General features: G+C 44.9%; 1 protein-coding gene across 1 annotated transcript in view; it reads left to right on the top strand.

The window, feature by feature from the left end:
• Window positions 1-23,035, top strand: part of slx4ip (SLX4 interacting protein) — a 117,380-nt gene that overhangs the window by 55,692 nt on the left and 38,653 nt on the right. The window contains 1 exon segment of the mRNA XM_070889851.1: window positions 15,414-15,546. Within this exon segment, the coding sequence (XP_070745952.1) occupies window positions 15,414-15,546 (133 nt within the window).

Genomic DNA, 23,035 nt, shown 5'->3' with positions numbered 1-23,035 from the left:
TGATAAAACTGTGGAGACCTGTAGTCCTTTATTTGCAGCTCCTGAGTGAGGACAACAAGCTGTGAGTTCCTTTTTATACTGGGTTACCTGCAGTGTACAGGTAACCCTTGGGTCTCCAGCCGCAGCACCCTCTGGTGTACAGGTAAGGTGTGTACAGTATAAGAACATAAGAATTAGGAACAGGAGTAGGCCATCTAGCCCCTCGAGCCTGCTCCGCCATTCAATAAAATCATGGCTGATCTGGCCGTGGACTCAGCTCCACTTACCTGCCCTCTCCCCGTAATCCTTAATTCCTTTATTGGTTAAAAATCTATCTATCTGTGACTTGAATACATTCAATGAGCTAGCCTCAACTGCTTCCTTGGGCAGAGAATTCCACAGATTCACAATCCTCTGGGAGAAGAAATTCCTTCTTAACTCGGTTTTAAATTGGCTCCCCCGTATTTTGAGGCTGTGCCCCCTAGTTCTAGCCTCCCCTACCAGTGGAAACAACCTCTCTGCTATCTTGTCTATCCCTTTCATGATTTTAAATGTTTCTATAAGATCACCCCTCATCCTTCTGAATAGAGTAAAGACCCAGTCTACTCAATCTATCATAAGGTAACCCCCTCATCTACGGAATCAGCCTAGTGAATCGTCTCTTACCCCCTCCAAAGCCAGTATATCCTTCCTTAAGTAAGGTGACCAAAACTGCACGCAGTACTCCAGGTGCGGCCTTACCAATACCCTATACAGTTGCAGCAGGACCTCCCTGCTTTTGTACTCCATCCCTCTCGCAATGAAGGCCAACATTCCATTCGCCTTCCTGATTACCTGCTGCACCTGCAAACTAACTTTTTGGGATTCATGCACAAGGACCCCCAGGTCCCTCTGCATCTGAGCATGTTGTAATTTCTCCCCATTCAAATAATATTCCCTTTTACTGTTTTTTTTTTCCCAAGGTGGATGACCTCACGCTTTCCGACATTATATTCCATCTGCCAAACCTTCGCCCATTCGCTTAACCTATCCAAATCTCTTTGCAGCCTCTCTGTGTCCTCTACACAACCCGCTTTCCCACTAATCTTAGTGTCATCTGCAAATTTTGTTACACTACACTCTGTCCCCTCTTCCAGGTCATCTATGTATATTGTAAACAGTTGTGGTCCCAGCACCGATCCCTGTGGCACACCACTAACCACCGATTTCCAACCCGAAAAGGACCCATTTATCCCGACTTTCTGCTTTCTGTTCGCCAGCCAATTCTCTATCCATGCTAATACATTTCCTCTGACTCCGCGTACCTCTATCTTCTGCAGTAACCTTTTGTGTGGCACCTTATCGAATGCCTTTTGGAAATCTAAATACACCACATCCATCGGTACATCTCTATCCAGCATGCTCGTTATATCCTCAAAGAATTCCAGTAAATTAGTTAAACATGATTTCCCCTTCATGAATCCATGCTGCGTCTGCTTGATTGCACTGTTCCTATCTAGATGTCCCGCTATTTCTTAATAGTTTCAAGCATTTTCCCCACTACAGATGTTAAACTGACCGGCCTATAGTTACCTGCCTTTTGTCTGCCCCCTTTTTTAAACAGAGGCGTTACATTGGCTGCTTTCCAATCCGCTGGTACCTCCCCAGAGTCCAGAGACTTTTGGTAGATTATAACGAATGCATCTGCTATAACTTCCACCATCTCTTTTAATACCCTGGGATGCATTTCATCAGGACCAGGGGACTTGTCTACCTTGAGTCCCATTAGCCTGTCCAGCACTACCCCCCTAGTGATAGTGATTGTCTCAAGGTCCTCCCTTCCCACATTCCCGTGACCAGCAATTTTTGGCATGGTTTTTGTGTCTTCCACTGTGAAGACCGAAGCAAAATAATTGTTTAAGGTCTCAGCCATTTCCACATTTCCCATTATTAAATCCCCCTTCTCATCTTCTAAGGGACCAACATTTACTTTAGTCACTCTTTTCCGTTTTATATATCTGTAAAAGCTTTTACTATCTGTTTTTATGTTTTGCGCAAGTTTACCTTCGAAATCTATCTTTCCTTTCTTTATTGCTTTTTTAGTCATTCTTTGCTGTTGTTTAAAATTTTCCCAATCTTCTAGTTTCCCACTAACCTTGGCCACCTTATACGTATTGGTTTTTAATTTGATACTCTCCTTTATTTCCTAGGTTATCCACGGCTGGTTATCCCTTCTCTTACTGCCCTTTTTCACTGGAATATATTTTTGTTGCGCACTATGAAAGAGCTCCTTAAAAGTCCTCCACTGTTCCTCAATTGTGCCACCATTTAGTCCTTGTTTCCAGTCTACTTTAGCCAACTCTGCCCTCATCCCACTGTAGTCCCCTTTGTTTAAGCATAGTACGCTCGTTTCTGACACAACTTCCTCGACCTCAATCTGTATTACAAATTCAACCATACTGTGATCACTCATTCCGAGAGGATCTTTTACTAGGAGATCGTTTATTTTTCCTGTCTCATTACACAGGACCAGATCTAAGATAGCTTGCTCCCTTGTAGGTTCTGTTACATACTGTTCTAAGAAACAATCCCGTATGCATTCTATGAATGCATTCTAGGGTACATTCACTGTGGCATAACAGTGTTACAGGCATCACACAGTAAACAGGCATACATACACAACAGTCCTAGTAAAGGAACCCCTTGGAATGAGTGATCATAGCATGATTGAATTTCAAATTCAGATGGAGGGTGAGAAAGTTGGATCTCTAACCAGTGTACTAAGCTTAAATAAAGGAGACTATGAAGGTATGAGGGCAGAGTTGGCTAAAGTGGACTGGGAAAATAGATTAAAGTGTAGGACGGTTCATGAACAGTGGTGTTCATTTAAGGAGATATTTCACAATTCTCTCAAAAAATATATTTCAGTGAGGAGGAAAGGATGTAAGAGAAGAGAGCCATCCGTGGCTAACTAAAGAAATAAAGGACGGTATCCAATTTAAAAACGAGGGCATACAAAGTGGCCAAAACTAGTGGGAGGACAGAAGCTTGGGAAGCTTTTAAAAGCCAGCAAAGAATGACTAAAAAAATGATTAAGAAAGGGAAGATAGACTATGAAAGTAAACTAGCACAAAATATAAAAATAGATAGCAAAAGTTTCTATAGTTATATAAAAAGGAAGAGTGGCTAAGGTAAATGTTGGTCCCTTCGAGGAAGAGACCGGGGAATTAATGGGGAACATGGAGATGGCAGAAACTCTGAGCAAATATTTTGTATCAGTCTTTAGAAATATAGAAAATAGGTGCAGGAGTAGGCCATTCGGCCCTTCGAGCCTGCACCACCATTCAGTATAATCATGGCTGATCATGCACTTCAGTACCCCAATCCTGCTTTCTCTTCATACCCCTTGATCCCTTTAGCCGTAAGGGCCACATCTAACTCCCTTTTGAATATATCTAACGAACTGGCCTCAACAACTTTCTGTGGTAGAGAATTCCATATGCTCACAACTCTGAGACACTAACAATATCCCAACCGTGGATAGTCAAGGGGCTATAGGGGGGGAGGAACTTAACACAATCATAATCACTAAGGAGGTGGTACTCAGTAAGATAATGGGACTAAAGGCAGATAAACCCCCTGGACCTGATGGCTTGCATCCGAGGGTATTAAGAGAAGTAGCGGCACTGGTTATAATTTACCAATATTCCCTGGATTCTGGGGAGGTCCCAGCAGATTGGAAAACTGCAAATGTAAAGCCCCTATTTTAAAAAAAAAAGGAGGCAGACAAAAAGCAGGAAACTATAGAACAGTTAGCCTAACATCTGTGGTTGGGAAGATGTTGGAGTCCATTATTAAAAAAGCAGCAGCAGGACATTGGAAAAACAGAATCAGCATGGATTTATGAAGGGGCAGTCATGTTTAACAAATTTGCTAGCATTCTTTGAGGATGTAACGAAGAGGGTGGATAAAGGGGAATCTGTGGATGTGGTGTATTTAGACTTCCAGAAGGCATTTGATAATAGAGAAACATAGAAATTCAGTGCAGGAGCAGGCCATTTGGCCCTTCGAGCTTGCACCGCCATTCAATAAGATCATGGCTAATCTTTCAACCTCAGTACCCCTTTCCTGCTTTCTCACTATACCCCTTGATCCCTTTGGCTGTAAGGGCCATATCTAACTCCCTTTTGAATATATCTAATGAACTGGCCTCAACATCTTTCTGCGGTAGAGAATTCCACAGGTTAACCACTCTCTTGAGTGAAGAAGTTTCTCCTCATCTCGGTTCTAAATGGCTTACCCCTTATTCTTAGACTGTGACCCCTGGTTCTGGAACTCCCCAGCAAAGGGAACATTCTTCCTGCCTCTAACTTGTCCAATCCCGTCAGAAATTTACATGTTTCCATGAGATCCCCTCTCATTCATCTAACCTCCAGTGGATACAAGCCCAGTCTCTCCTCGTACGTCAGTTCTGCCATCCCGGGAATCAGTTTGGTGAACCTTCGCTGTAGTCCCTCAATAGCAAGAACTTCCTTCCTCAGATTAGACAACCAAAACTGAACGCAGTATTCTAGGTATAGCCTCACCAAGGCTCTGTACAACTGCAGTAAGACATCCTTGCTCCTATACTCAAATCCTCTAGCTATGAAGGCCAACATGCCATTTGCCGCCTTCACCGCCTGCTGTACCTGCATGCCAACCTTCAATGACTGATGTACCATGACACCCAGGTCTCGTTGCAGCTCCCCTTTTCCTAATCTGTCACCATTCAGATAATCTGTCTTCCTGTTTTTGCCCCCAAAGTGGATAACCTCACATTTATCAACATTATACTGCATCTGTGATGCATTTGCCTGCTCACCTAACCTGTCCAAGTCATCCTGTAGCCTCTTAGTATCCTCCTCACAGCTCACACCACCACCCAGCTTAGTGTCATCTGCAAACTTGGAGATATTACATTCAGTTCCTTCATCTAAATCATTGATGTATATTGTAAATAGCTGGGGTCCCAGCACTGGTCACTGCCTGCCATTCTGAAAAGGACTCGTTTATTCCGACTCTCTGCTTCCTGTCTGCCAACCAGTTTTCTATCCACGTCAAACATTACCCCCAATACCATGTGCTTTAATTTTGCACACTATTCTCTTGTGTGGGACCTTGTCAAAAGCCTTTTGAAAGTCCAAATACACCACATCCACTAGTTCACCCTTGTCCACTCCACTACATACAAGTTTACTGCACAAGATTAAAGTTCATGGGGTTGGGGGTAATATATTAGCATGGCTAGAGGATTGGCTAATGAACAGAAAAGAGTCAGGATAAATGGTTTATTCTCTGGTTGACAATCAGTAACTAGTGGAGTACTGCAGGGATCAGTACTGGGACCCCAACTATTTACAATCTATATTAACGACTTGGAAGAAGGGACCGAGTGTAATGTAGCCCAGTTTGCTTTTGCTCCCATCTTTGTATCGTCAGCAATGTGTGAGGAGGAGACACAAAATCTGCAAAAGGACATAGACAGGCTAAGTGAGTTGGCAAAAATTTGGCAGATGGAGTATAATGTTGGAAAGTGTGAGGTCATGCACTTTGGCAGAAAAAAATCAAAGAGCAAGTTATTATTTAAATGGAGAAAGATTGCAAAGTGCTGCAGTACAGCGAGACCTGGAGGTAATTGTGCATGAAACACAAAAGGTTACCACAACCCTCAGAAGAAATTTCTCCACAGCAAGTGATCAGGAAGGCCAATGGAATCTTGGCCTTTATTGCAAAGGGGATGGAGTATAAAAAGCAGGGAAGTCTTGCTACAGTTATACAGGGTTTTGGTGAGGCCACACCTGGAACACTGCAGTTTTGGTTTCCACATTTACAAAAGGATATACTTGTCTTGGAGTCAGATCAGAGAAGGTTCACTAGGTTGATTCTGGAGATGAGGGGGTTGACTTATGAGGAAAGGTTGAGTAGGTTGGGCCTCTACTCATTGGAATTTAGAAGATTGAGAGGTGATCTTATTGTAACGTATACGATTGAGAGGGCTTGACCAGGTGAATGCAGAGAGAATGTTTTCACCCAAAAGAACATAAGAAATAGGAGCAGGAGGCGGCCACACGGCCCCTCGCGCCTGCTCCGCCATTTAATGCAATCGTGGCTGATCCGATCATGGACTCGGGTCCACTTCCCTGCTTGCTGTTCATAACCCCTTATTCCCTTAACATTTTTTTTTAAACTCTCTTTCTGTCTTAAATTTATTCAATGTCCCAACTTCCACAGCTCTCTGAGGCAGCAAATTCCACAGATCCACAACCCTCAGAGGAAATTTCTCCACATCTCAGTTTTAAATGGGCGGCCCCTTATTCTAAGATTATGCCCTCCAGTTCTAGTCTCCCCTATCAATGGAAATATCCTCTCGAGGGGAGGGGAGGGGAGGGGGGGGGGTATAGAAACATAGAAAATAGGTGCAGGAGTAGGCCATTCAGCCCTTCGAGCCTGCACCACCATTCAATAAGATCGTGGCTGATCATTCCCTCAGTACCTCTTTCTTGCTTTCTCTCCATACCCCTTGATCCCTTTAGGTGTATCTAACTCCCTCTTGAATATATCCAATGAACTGGCATCAACAACTCTCTGCGGTAGGAAAAACACAGGTTAACAACTCTGAGTGAAGAAGTTTCACCTCATCTCAGTCCTAAATGGCCTACTCCTTATCCTTAGACTGTGTCCCCTGGTTCTGGACTTCCCCACCATCGGGAACGTTCTTCCCGCATCTAACCTGTCCAGTCCCGTCAGAATCTTATATGTTTTTATGAGATCCCCTCTCATCCTTCTAAACGCCAGTGTATAAAGGCCCAGTTGATCCAGTCTCTCCTCATATGTCAGTCCCGCCATCCCTGGAATCAGTCTGGTGAACCTTCGCTGCACTCCCTCAATAGCCTAAACAGGCCGGGCCGCCGCTGAGACGACACTTCGGGCGGGCCCCGCCGACGACATGGGGGGAGGGGAGGAGAAGGGGGGAGGGGGGGGAAGGCTGAACGGGAGGTGGGGTGGGGAAGGCTGAACGGGGGAGTGGTGGTGGGAGGCTTGGGTGGGGGGGAAGAGATGAGGGAGCTGAATGGGAGGAAGGTCCAGTCCGATCTTTGCCTGGTGAGCCCATTCAGCCAGGGCTAGGGTCGGGCCCCTCCCACGCAGCCTCCGGGGCCTGGAGCTACTGCACATGCACGCACACTCTAGCACGCATGTGCAGAAGTCCCGGCACTGTTTTCAGCGCTGGGACCTGGCTCCGCCCCTGTCCCCTTGTGCTGCGCCATGCTGAGCACAAAGACGTCCTGAGGAGACCGGAGAATCACAAGGTAAGTTTTCGGCGCCCTTTTTCTTCCAGAAAGTTGGTGCACCTTATCGAGATGTGCCGTTTTTCCAGAGGGTGTAAACTTGGGCCCATAGATTCTGTCCTTGGCCCCTCCAGAACCAATACTGGCGCCTCCTTAACCAATACTACCACTCTGCCTCCTATCTTTTCTTCCCTATCTTTCCTGAACACCTTGTATCCAGCAATATTTAATACCCAATCCTGCCTTTTTTTGAGCTAGGTCTTTGTTATTGCCACGACATCCTAGATCCAGGTGGCTTTTTGTGCCAACAGCTCACCAACCTTGTTTACATTGCTTCGTGCGTTCACTTACATACACTGTAAACCTGTGTTAGACCATCCTGTATTCTTAGTCTGACCCCACCTAATACTATTCATTTCTTTAGTGCTATCTGTCTCTCTCTTCTTTGCACCCTTTGTTTCTCCTTTCTAATGTTACATCCTGGTGCCCATCTCCCTGCCAACTTAGTTTAAACCCTCCCCAACAGCACAAGCAAACCTCCCCGCAAGGATATTGGTGCTGGCTGTGTTAAGATGCAACCCGTCCAGTTTGTACTGTTTCCCCCCTCCCCCAGAACTGGCCCCAATGCCCCAGAAATCTGAAGCCCTCTCCTACACCATCTCTCCAGCCATGCATTTATTTGCTCTATCCTCCTTATTTGTATACTCACTAGTTCGTGGCACCGGGAGTAATCCAGAAATTACTACCTTTCTGGTCTTGCTTTTTAATCTCTTTTCTAGCTACCTAAAATCTGCCTGCATACCTGCAGCCCCTCATCTCTCTCTCTTTCTACCTATTTCGTTGGATATGGACCATGGATTCTGGCTGTTCACGCCCCCCCCCCCCCCCCCAGCATCCTTAACTCCCAATTGAGGGGGTGGAAGATGCCTGTGTGGTGACTATTGCACATCAGCCACCACATGGCCTTGACAGAACGAGGCCTTTATCCAGTGGCAAGGATTAACCAGGACGACTGGAGACCTGCTCTGCTGCACGGACCTTGTGCGTGCACACATTGCAGTGTGGGCTGGCCTGTGCTGCCCCTGGGCTCTCTCCTCTTCTGGGCCCCGTACCCTCATTCACCACACCTTCGCCCACGATGTTCTAGGGCCCGGCGCGCCAGCTCTATAATCCCGACCTGCGGTGGTGGTCTCTCACAGGTCGGGGCAGCCCACAATGTGACACTAACAATACAGAAACACACACACACACACAATACTAAATACACGCAATACACCCCAATCCGCGCAATACACACACGCAATGCACACACGCCAGAGCGGGGGGAGGCTGGGTTTGTATGGGGGGGGTGGGGAGCTGGGAGAGAGAGCACTCCTGCTCTTCACCTCGCTGCAGAATTCCTGAGGCCCGGGGAAACAGTTAGAGCTGCGAGGGAGGTTAAATTACAGGCTTCCAGCCTCATTATCATATTGAAATTGCCAATTACCTCGTGGGAGCAGGGTGACTGCCCGCCTCGGGTAAAACCCGGAAATCGATGGGTTGGAGCCGGCTTCCAAACGTACTTCCAATTTTCCCACATTTAATGCGCCCTGCACCCATCACTTCTGTTTGAATTACCCCCGTGGTGCCAGCTGTGGCTCAGTTGGTCACACACCTCCCTACAGGGGTCACTGGAGAGGGAGCAGGAGCCCCCTGTTGGACCCTCAGAGCCTCCGTGTGGGCTGGAATTGAAGCCTAGTCCACAGGTGAAAGGTCAGTATCTAACTCCCTGTGCCATCCAATCCACCAAAAGTACAAATTTGAATTCAGCAATCTATCCTTGAATCACGTCTGCGGCCGCAGAAACGAGTGTCTATTCCCCTAACTATCAAATTCCCCTACCACTATTGCCTTCCTAATGTTACACCTCCTCCCACTCCCCTTAGTTCAGCTGAGCCACCCATAGTGCCGTGGACTTGGCTCTGGCTGCATTCCCCAGAGGAACCATCACCCTCACCAGTATTCAGTACAGGATACTGGTTGGAGAGCGAGATGCACTCAGGGGACTCCTGCACTGCCTACCTGGTCCTCCTTGTCTGTCTGACTGTTACCCATTAACACGAGAAGCACCCTGGATTTCCCACATGGCACATGATGTGCATTCCGCGGGACTGAGCTGCTGTGCAATCTCTCTATTAAGTTTATTTCTGTAAGTTAGTTAATAGCCAATTTTGGTTCCTTAGTCTTAGGCTATCACCCTGGTTTGGTGCAGTAACCTCTCTGGGCCTTTAACATTCCGTTAAAGGGGAGGGACGCTGCGAGCTCTGCAGGCCATTTGAGGAAAATGCAGCCAACCAGACATTACCGCCCCTCCCACAGAATAAAGCGACAGCGCAAGTCATTTGAGGATTTTTCTGACGAGTTGTGCTTTACCAAAGAGGCAATAAAGCAGCTCTGTCATTACTTCAGGAGGACCTGCAGCCACACTCATCTGACCGCAATGCTTTCATTGTGGCTATAAAGGTGACCACTGCCCTCAACTTTTATGTTATAGGGTAATTTCAAATAGCCTCAGGTGATCGATGCAAAAGCAGCCAGGCAGTACTATAAACATGCACTCATCAGGTCGGTGACGCCCTTTATAGGACAGCAGACACATTCATCACTTTTTGGCACCACAGCAGCAAGATGGGACCATCCAGTACGACAGTGCTGCTGCCATTCCAAGGTCCAGGTTGCAAAAATTGCGCATGCGTTGTTTTACATCCTTTCACAGAAAGCCCCTTTCCACCACATAAGCAGGAATAGTTTCCACTACCTGAATGTGCAAATTGTATGTGACGTTAACACCTAATATGTTGGAAGTTGTCTTACTGTCTTCATACTGTGGAATCTGGCCTTCCATGATCTCTTCAGAAAAGAACATGACATCAACAGACATCTTCTTGGTGAGAAAGCCTACACCCTGCTCCCATCGATAATAAAACCAGTATGAGTGGTCTGGACAGCAGCAAAGGTGTGCAGCGAGGCACATGTCTCTACAGGATTGATCATTGAGAGGACCATCGGGATCTTAAAGGCACACTTTTGCTTCCTGGACAGGTTGGGAAGGGCTCTGCAGTCTGCTACAGTTTGTGTGTCATGAATAGTTATAAACTGCTATGCCCTTCATAACTTGACCATTTAAGAAGGGCTGGACTTTAACATTGTGGTGAAGCGTCCCTTGCTCCAATAAACCCAAAACTATATGGCGAAGTGCCTCATGTTGACCGACATTCGGAAGACTCCTCCGTGACTGGTGCAAGGACCATCAGAGCACATTTCACCACTCCCTTAATACCCTTGCCCAATAAAAACCTGTCAATCTCAGCCTTGAAAAAGTTCAATATGACCCAGCATCCACAACCTTTTGGGGGAAAGAGTTCCAGATTTGCACTAACCTTTGTGTGGAAAAAAAATGCTTCCTGATTTCACTCCTAAATGGTCAAACTCAGATTTTAAGATTGTGCCCTCTTCTTTATGATTCCTCCACCAGAGGAAATAATTTATCTGTATCTGCCCTATCTAATCCCTTTATCATTATAAACACCTCCATTAGATCAGCCTTCACCCTTCTAACAGCACATCAGCACCTTTTGCACCTGTATGAGCGTGCCAATACTCATCGCCTGAGTGGATACGTCAGCACCAAATAAGTGCACCCTTTTGCGTATAACTTTAACCTCCATGAATAACAAAGGGTCATGCCATTTTGATACAATAAAGTCCAGGATGAACACAAGCTATTCTCCCCTTTCTTAACACTGCTTCCCCTAGGTGCCTGCATGTGCCTTTCTTTCATCTATTCTAATACTTTGCTGAAGTATAGCCCAAGGGCCAGAACCATGAGAGGTGGTTGACTGTTATACTCTACAAAAGGGTCATGGGACTGAGGCAGCTGTTTTCTCATGGCAGTTTGGTCCTGATGGGGAGGTGCTGCTGGCTGTGTCTCTGGAGCTTCCTCTTGGGAAGCCTGGTGTTGCTTCCCACTTGCACGTGGTACTGAGGGGGAAGACTGGATGCCTGGCTTGTGCAACTTTCTTAGGAGATGGCAGTATCAGGCAGGTGAACTCCAGCCATTACCATTCCACTGGGCTCCGGATCTGTGGCCCCAGCGAGGTGGCTAGATTAATTGCAGCTATAAAATCCTGAAAGGATCGAGCACTGCAGCATGCATCGTGGCTGCCGTGATCTCGAAGCTGGTATGCAGGATGTTGTCTATTCTTTTCTCTATTACTACCAGAACTGCAGTCTGTGGAGGTGGAGGCACAAACCTGGTCCATGGCTGCTGCTTAGTTGGGGGTGGCCTGCAGATTCCAATGAAGCTGCCACATGCTTCATTGGTAATGAAGACAGATTCTATGATGTTGCCACAATGGAGAGCTGTAGATTCGAAAGTCGCACCTGTCTATTATTGTACTTCCTCTGAGATTAACCTTAGAGCTTGCATGTAGGTGTGATGTTTAGATAACTAATGATCTGTATATGGCAGTGTTGTCATCAGGCATTCAAAACATCAGGCATTATATTCTATAGCAAAGTATGTGGCTGGGTATGGTCAGAATGTCCCAAAGTTTACAACCAATGAAATACTTTTAAAATGCAGTCACTATTGTAACGTAGGAAATGCGGCAGCCAATTTGCACATAGGTAGGTCCCACAAACAGCAGCGAGATAAATGACCAGATAATCTTGACTTTTTTTTTCAGTTGTTGGTTGAGGAATTAATATTGAGGAAAATTCTTTTGCATCCACCTGGGAAAGCTGACAGGACCTCGGTTTAACATCTCATTTAAATGACGGCAGGTACCTCTGCCAATACAGCACTCACCTAGTACTGTGCTGGAGTGTTAGCCTAGATTATGTGCTCAAGTCTCTGACTCAGAGTTGAGAGTGCAACCACTGAGAGAAGGCTGACACCTTGCAATTCATTTGAGGAAAAGGATTTAGTTCTAGTGGGCTGTTGTGACCATGTAAGGTACTTTGGGGGCGAAATTTGCATGGTTTGCAACTGCCATTAGTGTCCCCCGGAGGCGCTAACGGGGCGCAAACCATTTCTCGCCCGGGGAGGGCGGGGACAGCCGGCTACTGCGAAATTGCGCGAGGGTTAGTGGAGGTGCAAAACCGGTGGCGCTGCATCCTCGCCAGTAGCACCCCGGGTCGCTGCACCTCTGGCAATGACATCACCATGCGCAGTGGCTCATTTTCGCCCCACGGCATCACCCCGTGAGGCTGCCATGGGAACTGCCAGCGCCAACCTCGCGGGTCGTGAGCCAGGCTGTACTCGTTCGAGGGGCGGAACTTAAAGGGGAGGTGCGCGGTGCCATTTTACGCTGCCCTCCGACTTACCGGTCCGGCCTCGGTGTCAATTTTCACGGGGTATGTGTTGTGTTCGTGCAGTCCGCCACTCCGTTTCGGTGCCGGGCTGCGGCCATGGCACACCGCATCCCTGGCGGCCTAGTCTAGACCCCTGAAAACCCTGCAGAGCTCGCAGCGTGCCCTCCCCTTTAACGGAAGGAGAGCGCCCTTGGAACGCATCAGCGCTAAGCGGAGAGGCCTCGAGGCGCTCCAACCTTTGCTCGGGTAGCGCCCCCGAGCCAGACCCGATGGAGTGGAGTGCCCGACATTACGGTCCAATTCCTCTCGGTGACGGTAAGCCCAATTTTGCTTCCAGTGGTGGGACTTCTGCGCCGGCCGCAGAATGTCCGGCCTTGCAAAGATTACCACCCCCAAATGGGGCGTACGCAATTTCGGCCCCTTTAACTTTAAAATGATAGAGTAACCTTTGTCATTGATAATGGTATTTGCATGTTTGATTTTTGAGATCTAATATTAGCTGGATTGTCTGGCATCTTTAGGAAATAATTAGCATTTTGCAGTTTGGTGCTGTTGTTCATTTAATGTTTTTAAGTCTGTTCAAAATAATAAGTCTATTTATAGAAAATTTGCAAAGAAAGAATTTCAAAGTATTAACCTGCAGTATTCAATTTACAAAGAAATGCAGCCTTCAATTGAGATGGCTGTCTAATTTTAATAAATAACCCACTAAATTTTTATTTTTAATTGAATAATTGTTAGTAAAATTAGACACCACCATTAAAAGCTACTGCAATTTTGCTTTGTAAATTAAGGCACTTGATTTGATCATGACCAAAAGCTTTCCTGTTACTGAGATGAAATTTAGCACACAACGTTGGGCGATGCTTCCCAGTAAGCTTTACCAAAGTCCTGGTGACACAAAGCCTTGAATTTTACGATCCAGTGACAATCGTGCCAGGTTGGTGGTGAGCTTTTTGCCTACTTGTCTCGTTCCACCCTGATCCCAAAGGATCTTCTGGAGTTAAACCAATTATCATAATTGTGGCAAACTTCCGGCTGTATTACCTTTCCACCATTGGCAGCAGTGCCTTCAGCTGCCTAGACACTCAGCTCTGGAATTCTCTCCCAAATTCTCTCTGCCTCTCTACCTCTCTCCTTCCTTAAGATGCTCCATAAAACTTATCTCTTTCGCCAAGCCTTTGGTCAACTGTCGTAATATCTCCTTATGTGGCTCGATATCAAATTTTGTTTGTTAACATGCCTGTGAAGCGCTTTGGGATGTTTTACTACCTTAAAGGTGCTACACAAATGCAAGTTGTTGTTGGGTCGCCCAGCTCGGGGACTTCCCGCAGTGCAGTGTTGCCATGTGTGATGGTCTGGGTGAAAACAGTTTTCTGTATTTTTTAAAATTATCTTTTAGGTCTAGTGTAGTCTGTTATTCTGAATGGATTGCACAATTAGATTAAGTTCTTAAAATTTTAAATGGCCCTCCACTGACTTAGTTATACTGATCACCACAATGGCAATGGTGTTGCTGTCTCCCAGTGTCGCTAAAGCGTTAATGATGGAAAATAATTCTAATGTATTTTCATCTTTAACATTTATTTTGAATATGCCCACCCAAACATGGGGAGGTATATTCAGCTTCTGTTGATGGGGAAATCCCGGAGGTGACACTTGAAGCTGGCGATCCAGCAGAACAACTCCTTGGCATATATAGAACTGTCTGCCCAGCACCTGCCTGAAAACAGAAAATTACTTGGAAAATCAGTACAAAAGTCTGTAAAGGGAATGCCTTTGATGGCTTAGTATTTGTAACGTATGCTCACAGGTTTGTGAGTGGCTTAGCCAGTCACGTGATGTTCATAAGATTCAATAAAACCCCAGTCAGTTGGGTCGAGGTCATCCACGACGAGGTATGCGGTTGTGAGCCTAGTGAATGAACTGCTAATGTGTAGTGTGATTGTTAAACCTTTGATAATAAACCAACTAGTTCTTAATAACAATGTATTGCGATGAATTCTTAAGCAAAGAACCCATGAAGCAAATACATTACAGTATTCTTTTCTTGTTCTATGCTTTATTTCCTTCTGAAGAGTATAAAGTCACACAAACTTTTAGATGTGAAGGTGTTTCAAAAGCAACATATGCATTGCAGCACTAATATGGCAAGTGGGACACGGAAATAATTGTTTTACACTCTTAAAAAGTTTCTAGTCTTCGTCACATTGCTGTGGGAGGTGATGAATGAATGCCAGAAAGGGAGGAGAAAATGGCTGAAGTTATCACTGGGACATTCTTTTAGCAGGTTCAGAGCAACATTGCAATTCATCTGGGCACAGGTCACTCTCCCACACTCCCTGCTGCAGATTTTACATGGCCTGGGAAGACCAAAAAATAAAACAAAATGAAATAAGGAAACCACTAGATTACTCAGATGTTAGGTTAGATTTAACAAATTTGTGCGTCCGCAAGGAGCTTCCATGCCAGGAATAATGCATATTGGGATTTCAGGCATGGAGATCAGCAGACTCAACAGGATTTCTGGTCCATTTGCCTGAATTCCTGGTGTACATGCCTGTACACTAAGCTCCTTGCCAGGAGCATGAAGTCAGAAAATCGACCTGATTATTTCTCTGTTCAGCTGAAAGAGATGCACAGAAATAAATCTGTGACTCAAAAAGAGTAAAATGTAAATGAGCTTTTATCAGGGAAAATATGTATAAATTGAGAACAAAGATATTTGGATATTCATTTCAAAATTAATTATACTGAATTTTTATTCATATATAGGAGATTAGTGCACTTGTAAAGGAAGATGTTGATTTAAGGATCAAACAGTACCTTGAAGCGAGAAAACAACGTGGTAACATGCAACCTAAACCAAGCAAAGAACTGACGCCCAGTAACCCACTATGCATTAAAGGTAAGAAACCCTTTATTTATGTGTACACTAATGAGAATAATTCACTGGAGATTAGGTCTGAACCTGAAACTGTATTGTCAAGTCATGAATCATCACCACAAAACTACTGTAAAACCACTGAAATGTATATAGCGCAAAAAAATAAAACAAATGAATTTGAAGCCCAAATTCAGCTTAAAGGATACAATGTAGGAGCCAATACAGAGACCTGGTTACAAGTTGGACATGATTGGGAGAAAAATACAACAACAACTTTCATGTATATAGCGCCTTTATCGAAGTAAAACATCGCAAGGCACAGGAGCATTATCAAAATAAATTGACTCAAATGTGACACCCAACCACATAAGATATTGGGACAAGTGACCAAAAGCTTGAGGTGGGTTTTAAGAAGCATCTTAAAGGAGGAGAGAGACGGAGAGGTTTAGAGAGGGAATTTCAGAGCTTGGGGCATCGGTCACTGAAGGCATGGCCACCAATGGTGGAGGGATGAAAAACGACGATGAGCAAGAGGCCAGAATTGTAGGAGAACAGAATTCTTCGAAGGTTGTAGGGCTGGAAGAGATTACAGAGATGGGGAGGGTTGGTGAGGCCATGGAGGGATTTGAAAACAAGGATGAGAATTTTTAAATCAAGGCATTGCCAGATCGGGAGCCAATCTGGGTTAATGAGCACTGGGGGGAATGGGTGAACGGGACTTGAGTTTTGGATGAGTCCAAGTTATGTAGGGTGGAAGATGGGAGGCTGGTCAGGAGAGGATTGGAACAGTCAAATCTAGAGGTAACAAAGGCAAGGATGAGAGTTTCAGCAGCAGATCAGCTGAAGCAGGGGTGGAGTCAGGTGATGTTACAAAGGTGGAAGTAGACAATCTTGTTGATGGAGCAGATATGTGGTCGGCAGTTCACCTCGGGATCAAACACAACACCAAGGTTGCGAACGGTCGTGTTCAGCTTCGAACACGTGTCAGGACAAGGGATGGAGATGGTGGCTAGGGAAGAGAGTGTGGCAGGGACCAAAGACAGTAGAAGGATAAAATTTCTGCTCATCCAATACTGGATGTCAGACAAGCTGTGACACAAATGGTCAAGAGACATGGTGGTGAGGTAGAGCTGGGTATCGTTAGTATAAATGTGGAACTTGATAATTGTGTTTTTGGATGATGTCACCGAATATCAGCATGTAGATGAGATGTAGGTGGGGGGGCCAAGGATAGATCCTTGGGGAACTTCAGCGGGAATGGTGCAGGAGCAGGAAGAGAAGCCATTACAGGTGATCCTCTGGCTACAACTGGATAGATAAGAATGGAACCAGTCGAGTGCAGACCCACTCAGCTGGATGACGGTGAAAAAGTGTTGGAGGAGGATGGTATGGTCAACCATGTCAAAGGCTATAGACAGATCAAGAAGGATGAGGCGAGATAGTCATGTAGGATGTTATTTGTGACTTTGATAAGAGCCATTACAGTACTGTGGCGGGGCGAAAATCTGATTAGAGGGATTCAAACTTGAAGTTGCAGGGAAGATGAGCACAGATTTGGGAGGCAACAACACGTTCAAGGATTTTGGAGAGGAAAGGGAGGTTGGAAATGGAATGGTAGTTTGCAAGGATAGAAGGGTCAAGGGTGTTTTTTTTGAGAGGTGTAATGACGGCAGAGTTGAAGGGGAGAGGGGGCGGCACCTAAGGAGAGGGAACCATTAACAATATCAGCTAACATGAGGGCCAGGACGGGAAGTTGGGTGGTTAGCAGTTTGGTGGGAATAAGGTGGAGGGAGCAAGAGGTGGGGGTACGATGGACAAGATGAGCTCAGAGATGCCATGAGGGGAGATAGGAGAGAAACTAGAGAAAGATGTGAGTTTAGGCTGGGGCTAGTGTGAATCTTGGGGGAAGTTTTGGCTGGTGGGCTAGGGAAAGGAAGGGAAGTGGTAGAGGCAGCTTAATGAATGGTCTTAATCTTAGTGACAAAGATGTCCATGAACTCCTTGCACTTGTTTTTGGAGGTGAGAGTGGAAGAAGCGGGGGAGAGGGGTTTCAGAAGTTGGTTTGTAGTGGAGAATTATTAGCTGGGGGTTATCTTTGTGTTCCAGGATGATCCTGTAGACAATGAGGGAGAGTAATGGTAGCCATAGCCTTGCCCCACCTCCTCCAGCCCTATAACCCTCCATGATCTCTGCACTCCTCCAATTCTGGCCATTTGCGCATTCCTGATTCTCATCGCTCCACCATTGGTGGATGTGCCTTCAGCTGCCTAGGTCCTAAGCTCTGGAATTCCTCCCTAAAACTTTGTGCCTCTCTACCTCACTCCTCCTTTAAGTCGCTCGTTAAAACCTACCTCTTTCACCAAGCCATTTGATCACCTCTCCTAATATCTTTTTATATGGCTCAGTGTCAAATTTTGTCTGATAAAACAGCCCCATAGGATGTTTTCACTATGTTATTTAAATGCAAGTTGTTGGTGTTGTTGTTGTGAGATAGTGTCAATCTGGAGAGAAATCACAAAATGTATTTTGTTGAGTGCTGCAAGAGAGTTAGTCTGTACTTTTAAGTTACATCTTTAAAGTGCAGATGTTGTTCCCTATGAGGATTAGCAAATTTAAAAAAACAATTAAAGCAATAGTTTCTTTGCTTAGTAGAATTTGTGGTATGTTCAATCCACTCACGCAGACTTACTCCAAATCAGGAATTGACATGGGTGGCCCACTTTTTAAACTGCTGTGTCTGTTCAGACATGACTAATTTGCAACAGGGCCAAGACACAACAAGAGCGTCACAATGCAAAAGTGAAAATCATCAGCTTTGCACTGCTCAAGGAAGCTCAGGCACTCCATGATATCAGAGTTGCTGTGCATCCTTTTCCTGAGATTCTGAACATCGATTAATCCATATGTGTCCCATTGCTTTACTGTCCATGACGATCATGACATTGCCAAAGCGTCTGGTCTCATTAGCATTTGAAGTTTTTAATGTAGATATTTCAGTGATACAAAAGCTCTGGTCCTCACTTGCATATAGTGTTCATAAATTACTTTAGTGCTCCACAAGGAAAAATACCTACTTGGCTACCTTCTCTGTAATCCTACAGACTCTACTATTCTTTGATGTGATTGATTGCTGTACAGATTATGTAATTTTTCTTTTTGTAGTTACTTCGTTCACACCCTAGCTCTCAGAATTTACTGAAAAGGGTGCAGTCGTGTAACACTGCCTGTCCAACTATGTCTGGTGACTTCATGTTAAATAGAAGATTTTTTTTCCGTACAGTATCTTGTCAGTACCATACCTTAACCTCATTCAACTGTATTAACAGTACTGGTCAATAAAACAGACTATTTAGAGAGCTAATATTAGTTTCTCATAACAAAGCTTTGTGAATGCACAGCAAAGATAAAAGTTTTTTTTTTAAGGTGGAATTCCTCTATTGAAAATAAAGTACTAAACTAAAGCATGGCAGAGAAGCACTATTGGCGCGAATCCATTAACCCATTTCTCTTATTTGGAGAGCATGCCAGGGGATCTCAAAGACGTCGTATTCGTGACCATCTTCAAGAAAGGTGACCAGTCCGATTGCGGTAATTACAGATGAGTTTCTCTGCTGTCTGCCACAGAGAAAGTCATCGCAAGAATCCTCCTCCATCGTCTTCTCCCAGTGGCTGAAAAGTTCCTCCCAGAGTTGCAATGCGGATTCCGCCCACTAAGGGGCACAATGGACATGATCTTCACCGCGCGTCAAATTTAAGAGAAATGCAGGGAGCAGCACCAACCTCTGTACATGGCCTTCTTTGACCTCACAAAGGCCTTCGACTCTGTCAACCGTGAGGGATTATGGAGTGTCCTCCTCAAATTCTGCTGTCCTCAAAAGTTTGTCACCATCCTCTGCCTGCTCCACGATGACATGCAAGCCGTGATCCTGACCAACGGATCCACCACAAACCCAATTCCCCTACAGATAAGGGTCAAGTAAGGCTGTATCATCGCACCAACGCTTTTCTCGACCTTCCTTGCTAGAAATTTACAGCGCGGAAGGCGGCCCTTTCAGCCCATCTTGTCCGCGCCAGCCGACCAAGGACTATCCAGCCTAATCCCACTTTCCAGCTCTTGGTCCGTAGCCCTGTAGGTTACGGCACTTTAAGTGCACATCCAATTATCTTTTAAAGGTGGTGAGGGTTTCTGCCTCTACCACACTTTCACGCAGTGAGTTCCAGATCCCACCACCCTCTGGGTGAAGAAGTTTCCCCTCGTACCTCCTCTAAATCTACCCCCAATTACTTTAAATCAAGCCCCTTGGTTGTTGACCCCTCTGCTAAGGGAAACAGATCCTTCCTATCCACTCTATCCAGGCCCCTCACAATATTATACACCTCAATCAGCTTCCCCTTAGCCTCCTCTGTTCCAAAGAAAACAGACCCAGCTTCTCCAATTTTTTCTCTTAGCCAAAATTCTCCAGTCCAGGCAAATTCTTGTAAATCTCATTGCTGCAATGCTCCAACTCACCCTTAATAAACTCCCCGCTGGAGTGGAGATAATCTACAGAACAAACGGGAAATTGTTAAATCTCTGTCGCCTTCAGTCCAGATCCAAGCTCGTCCCATCCTCTGTCATTGAATTACAGTATGCAGATGAAGCTTGCGATTGCGCACACTCGGAGGTCGAACTCCAAATCATCGTCTGCACCTTCACCGAAGCGTACGAGAGTCTGGGCCTGACACTAAACACCCGTAAGACAAAGGTCCTCTACCAACCTGCCCCCGCCACACAGTACTGACCAACCCCCATTATCAAAATTCATGACGAGGCCTTGGACAACATGAACCATTTTCCTACTATCAACAAGGGCAATTGTCGATGACGAAGTGCAACACCGCCTTCAGTGTGCCAGTGCAGCCTTTCGTCGCCTGAGGAAGAGAGTGTTTGAAGACCAGGACCTCCAACCCGGCACCAAGCTCATGGTCTACAGAGCAGTGTTGATACCCGCCCTCTTGTATGCTTCATAGACATAGACTATGTACAGCAGGCACCTGAAAGCACTGGAGAAGTACCACCAACATTGCCTCCACAAGATCCTGCAAATCCATTGGCAGAATAGGCGCATCAATGTCAGTGTTCTTGCTCAGGTTAACATCCCCAGCATCGAAGCACTGACCATACTCGACCAGCTCAGTTGGGCGGGCCACATTGTCCACATGCCTGACACAAGACTCCCAAAGCAAGCACTCTACTCGGATCTCCTACACGGCAAGCGAGCCCCAGGTGGGCAGAGGAAACGTTTCAAGGACATCCTCAAAGCCTCCTTGATAAAGTGCAACATTCCCACCGACACCTGGGAATTCCTGGCCCAAGATCGCTCAAAATGGAGAAGCATCCGGAAAGGCGGTGAACACCCAGAGTCTCTTTGCCGGGAGCAAGAGGAAGCCAAGCGCAAACCGCAGAAGGAGCGCACGACAACCCAAGCACCCCACCCACCTGTCTCTTCAACCACTGTCTGCCCAACCTGTGACAGAGACTGTAGGTCCCGCATTGGACTCATCAATCACCTGAGAACTCATATTAGTGTGGAGCAAGTCATTCTCGACTCTGAGGGACTGCCTAAGAAGACCACTAAACTATTGATTGAAATTATTAAAATATTATATAGATTCTCTCTCATTTGTATGGGTATCAAAAATAGAGTTATGGGTGATTTTTGATTGAGATCATGATGTTGCCACAATTCCATTCTGGTATAGTTGAAGTTGGAAAATTAGTAAATGCAATGCAGGCAATGGTGTTTAATGTAGGTGAAATCGCTCTAAAATGGTCTTTTTGCATCGGTGAGATGTAACAAAATATAGATAGATAATTATGAAAGGAAAGAACAATGCAATGCAAGATAAAAGGAAAAAATGGACTATACTATGCTTGAGTAAAAAGACCATGCAACGTTAAATGAGATATTTTGTACGTTACCACTAATGTGACCATCAGTAAATTCGAGGTTTGTGGGATGTAATGTGAGTTTAGTTCTGAACCAGCAAGCAATCAGTCAGATAATGAAATAGGAGGATGGTATAACAATCTAGATTAACCAGGATTATTGATCATTTTCAGATTCAATTAATAGGATTGATTTTGCTTTTAAATGTTTTCAATATCATAATTTGTAAGTTAATAATGGATCAAAAACCTGGTTAGTTGAAAATGTCTAAACATGATATACACTTTTCCTTGCTATGCACTAAACAAACTCTAAATTTCCTTTTCGCTCCTTTTGATGCAAGGTGCCACCTGTGCATGTGTAAATGAGAACGATTAGAATTTCAATAATGGAATGAGTTTTATAAAACAATTTTCAGATTAAAACTGTTTGTGTATGGTCACAAATGTATTCTACCGTACTTGTTTAGTGTCTATATATGTCAAAATAAAATCTTCAACTCCACAGGAATAGCTGATTCATTTTTGATGCTGGTTATATATGTGTGGGAGAGTCGCAGCAGGTAGTGGTGTCCTTGAGAATGACAGTGAGGGAATGAGGACAAAACTGAATGCAAGGGAATGTGTTAGATGTGGTCTGACCTGTTATTGGAATCTGAAAGCAAATGGGTAAAAGTTTGCTGCAACAATTCTAATGAAAAACAAGAAACACTTTGATTAAGTAATTGATATTGATGGGACGTCCCTGCTGAATTACCTTGTCTGTTAAGTCTTTTTCATGGTATGTGATAGCTGTGTCCACTGTTCATCGGACTGTGGGAGATGTGGTAAGATCTAACAGTGCCACAGGGCTTTCAACCAGCACAGAATCAGCTTCTACTGCTACTTGATCTGCTTTTACTGATGTTCACTTTGTAAGTAAAAACAAAGAAATAGAAAGTTATCTTAGCCGTTAGTCATTCTTTTTCTACACCTGGTTAGTTTTTTCCTATAATCTTGTACTGTTTTGTTTCTTTCTCTGGTGTGATCCAAGACAGGCCGGGGATGCAATTACCATTACTTCTACTACGTAAGAGTATAATTGACTGAGGGATAACGGGTAGCCACAGCAATAAAGGAAGGTCAGCAAGACTTGAAGCTAGCTATGTGATCTTTGAATTTTGCAAACCAAGGTTCTATCTATAAATCACATGGTTCACATTTCTATCCATGATATTCTTACTGTAATTTATCAATAAGGCTTGCTGCATGAGTGGACAGCAGAGAAAAATAGCCAGATCCTTGCAGTTCAAGACTTCCAATTTCTAATTCTCTTCAAATGTGTGCTCCTTTCTAAAATTATAATTGTATCCATTTTGTTAGAAAGTCTTGAGTTAATCTTTGTGACTGAAGAAGCTTTCACAGGCCAATGGTTTCAGTCTCCCAGTTCCTAAAGTGGTATGCATGTAATGTGAGGCTATAATTTGAAGTATGCAAATAAAATTGTTATTAACCCTCTCCTCTCCAACCAACCAACCCCTTTTTCCTAGATAGATGGACAGAAGGGGTGGAATGGACATGTGAAATAAACTATGGCCGGGA

The sequence above is a fragment of the Pristiophorus japonicus genome, chromosome 9 (genome assembly GCF_044704955.1).
Source record: "Pristiophorus japonicus isolate sPriJap1 chromosome 9, sPriJap1.hap1, whole genome shotgun sequence".
In the NCBI taxonomy this organism is placed as follows: Eukaryota; Metazoa; Chordata; class Chondrichthyes; family Pristiophoridae; genus Pristiophorus; species Pristiophorus japonicus.
This window is presented reverse-complemented; position numbering and strand designations above follow the sequence as displayed.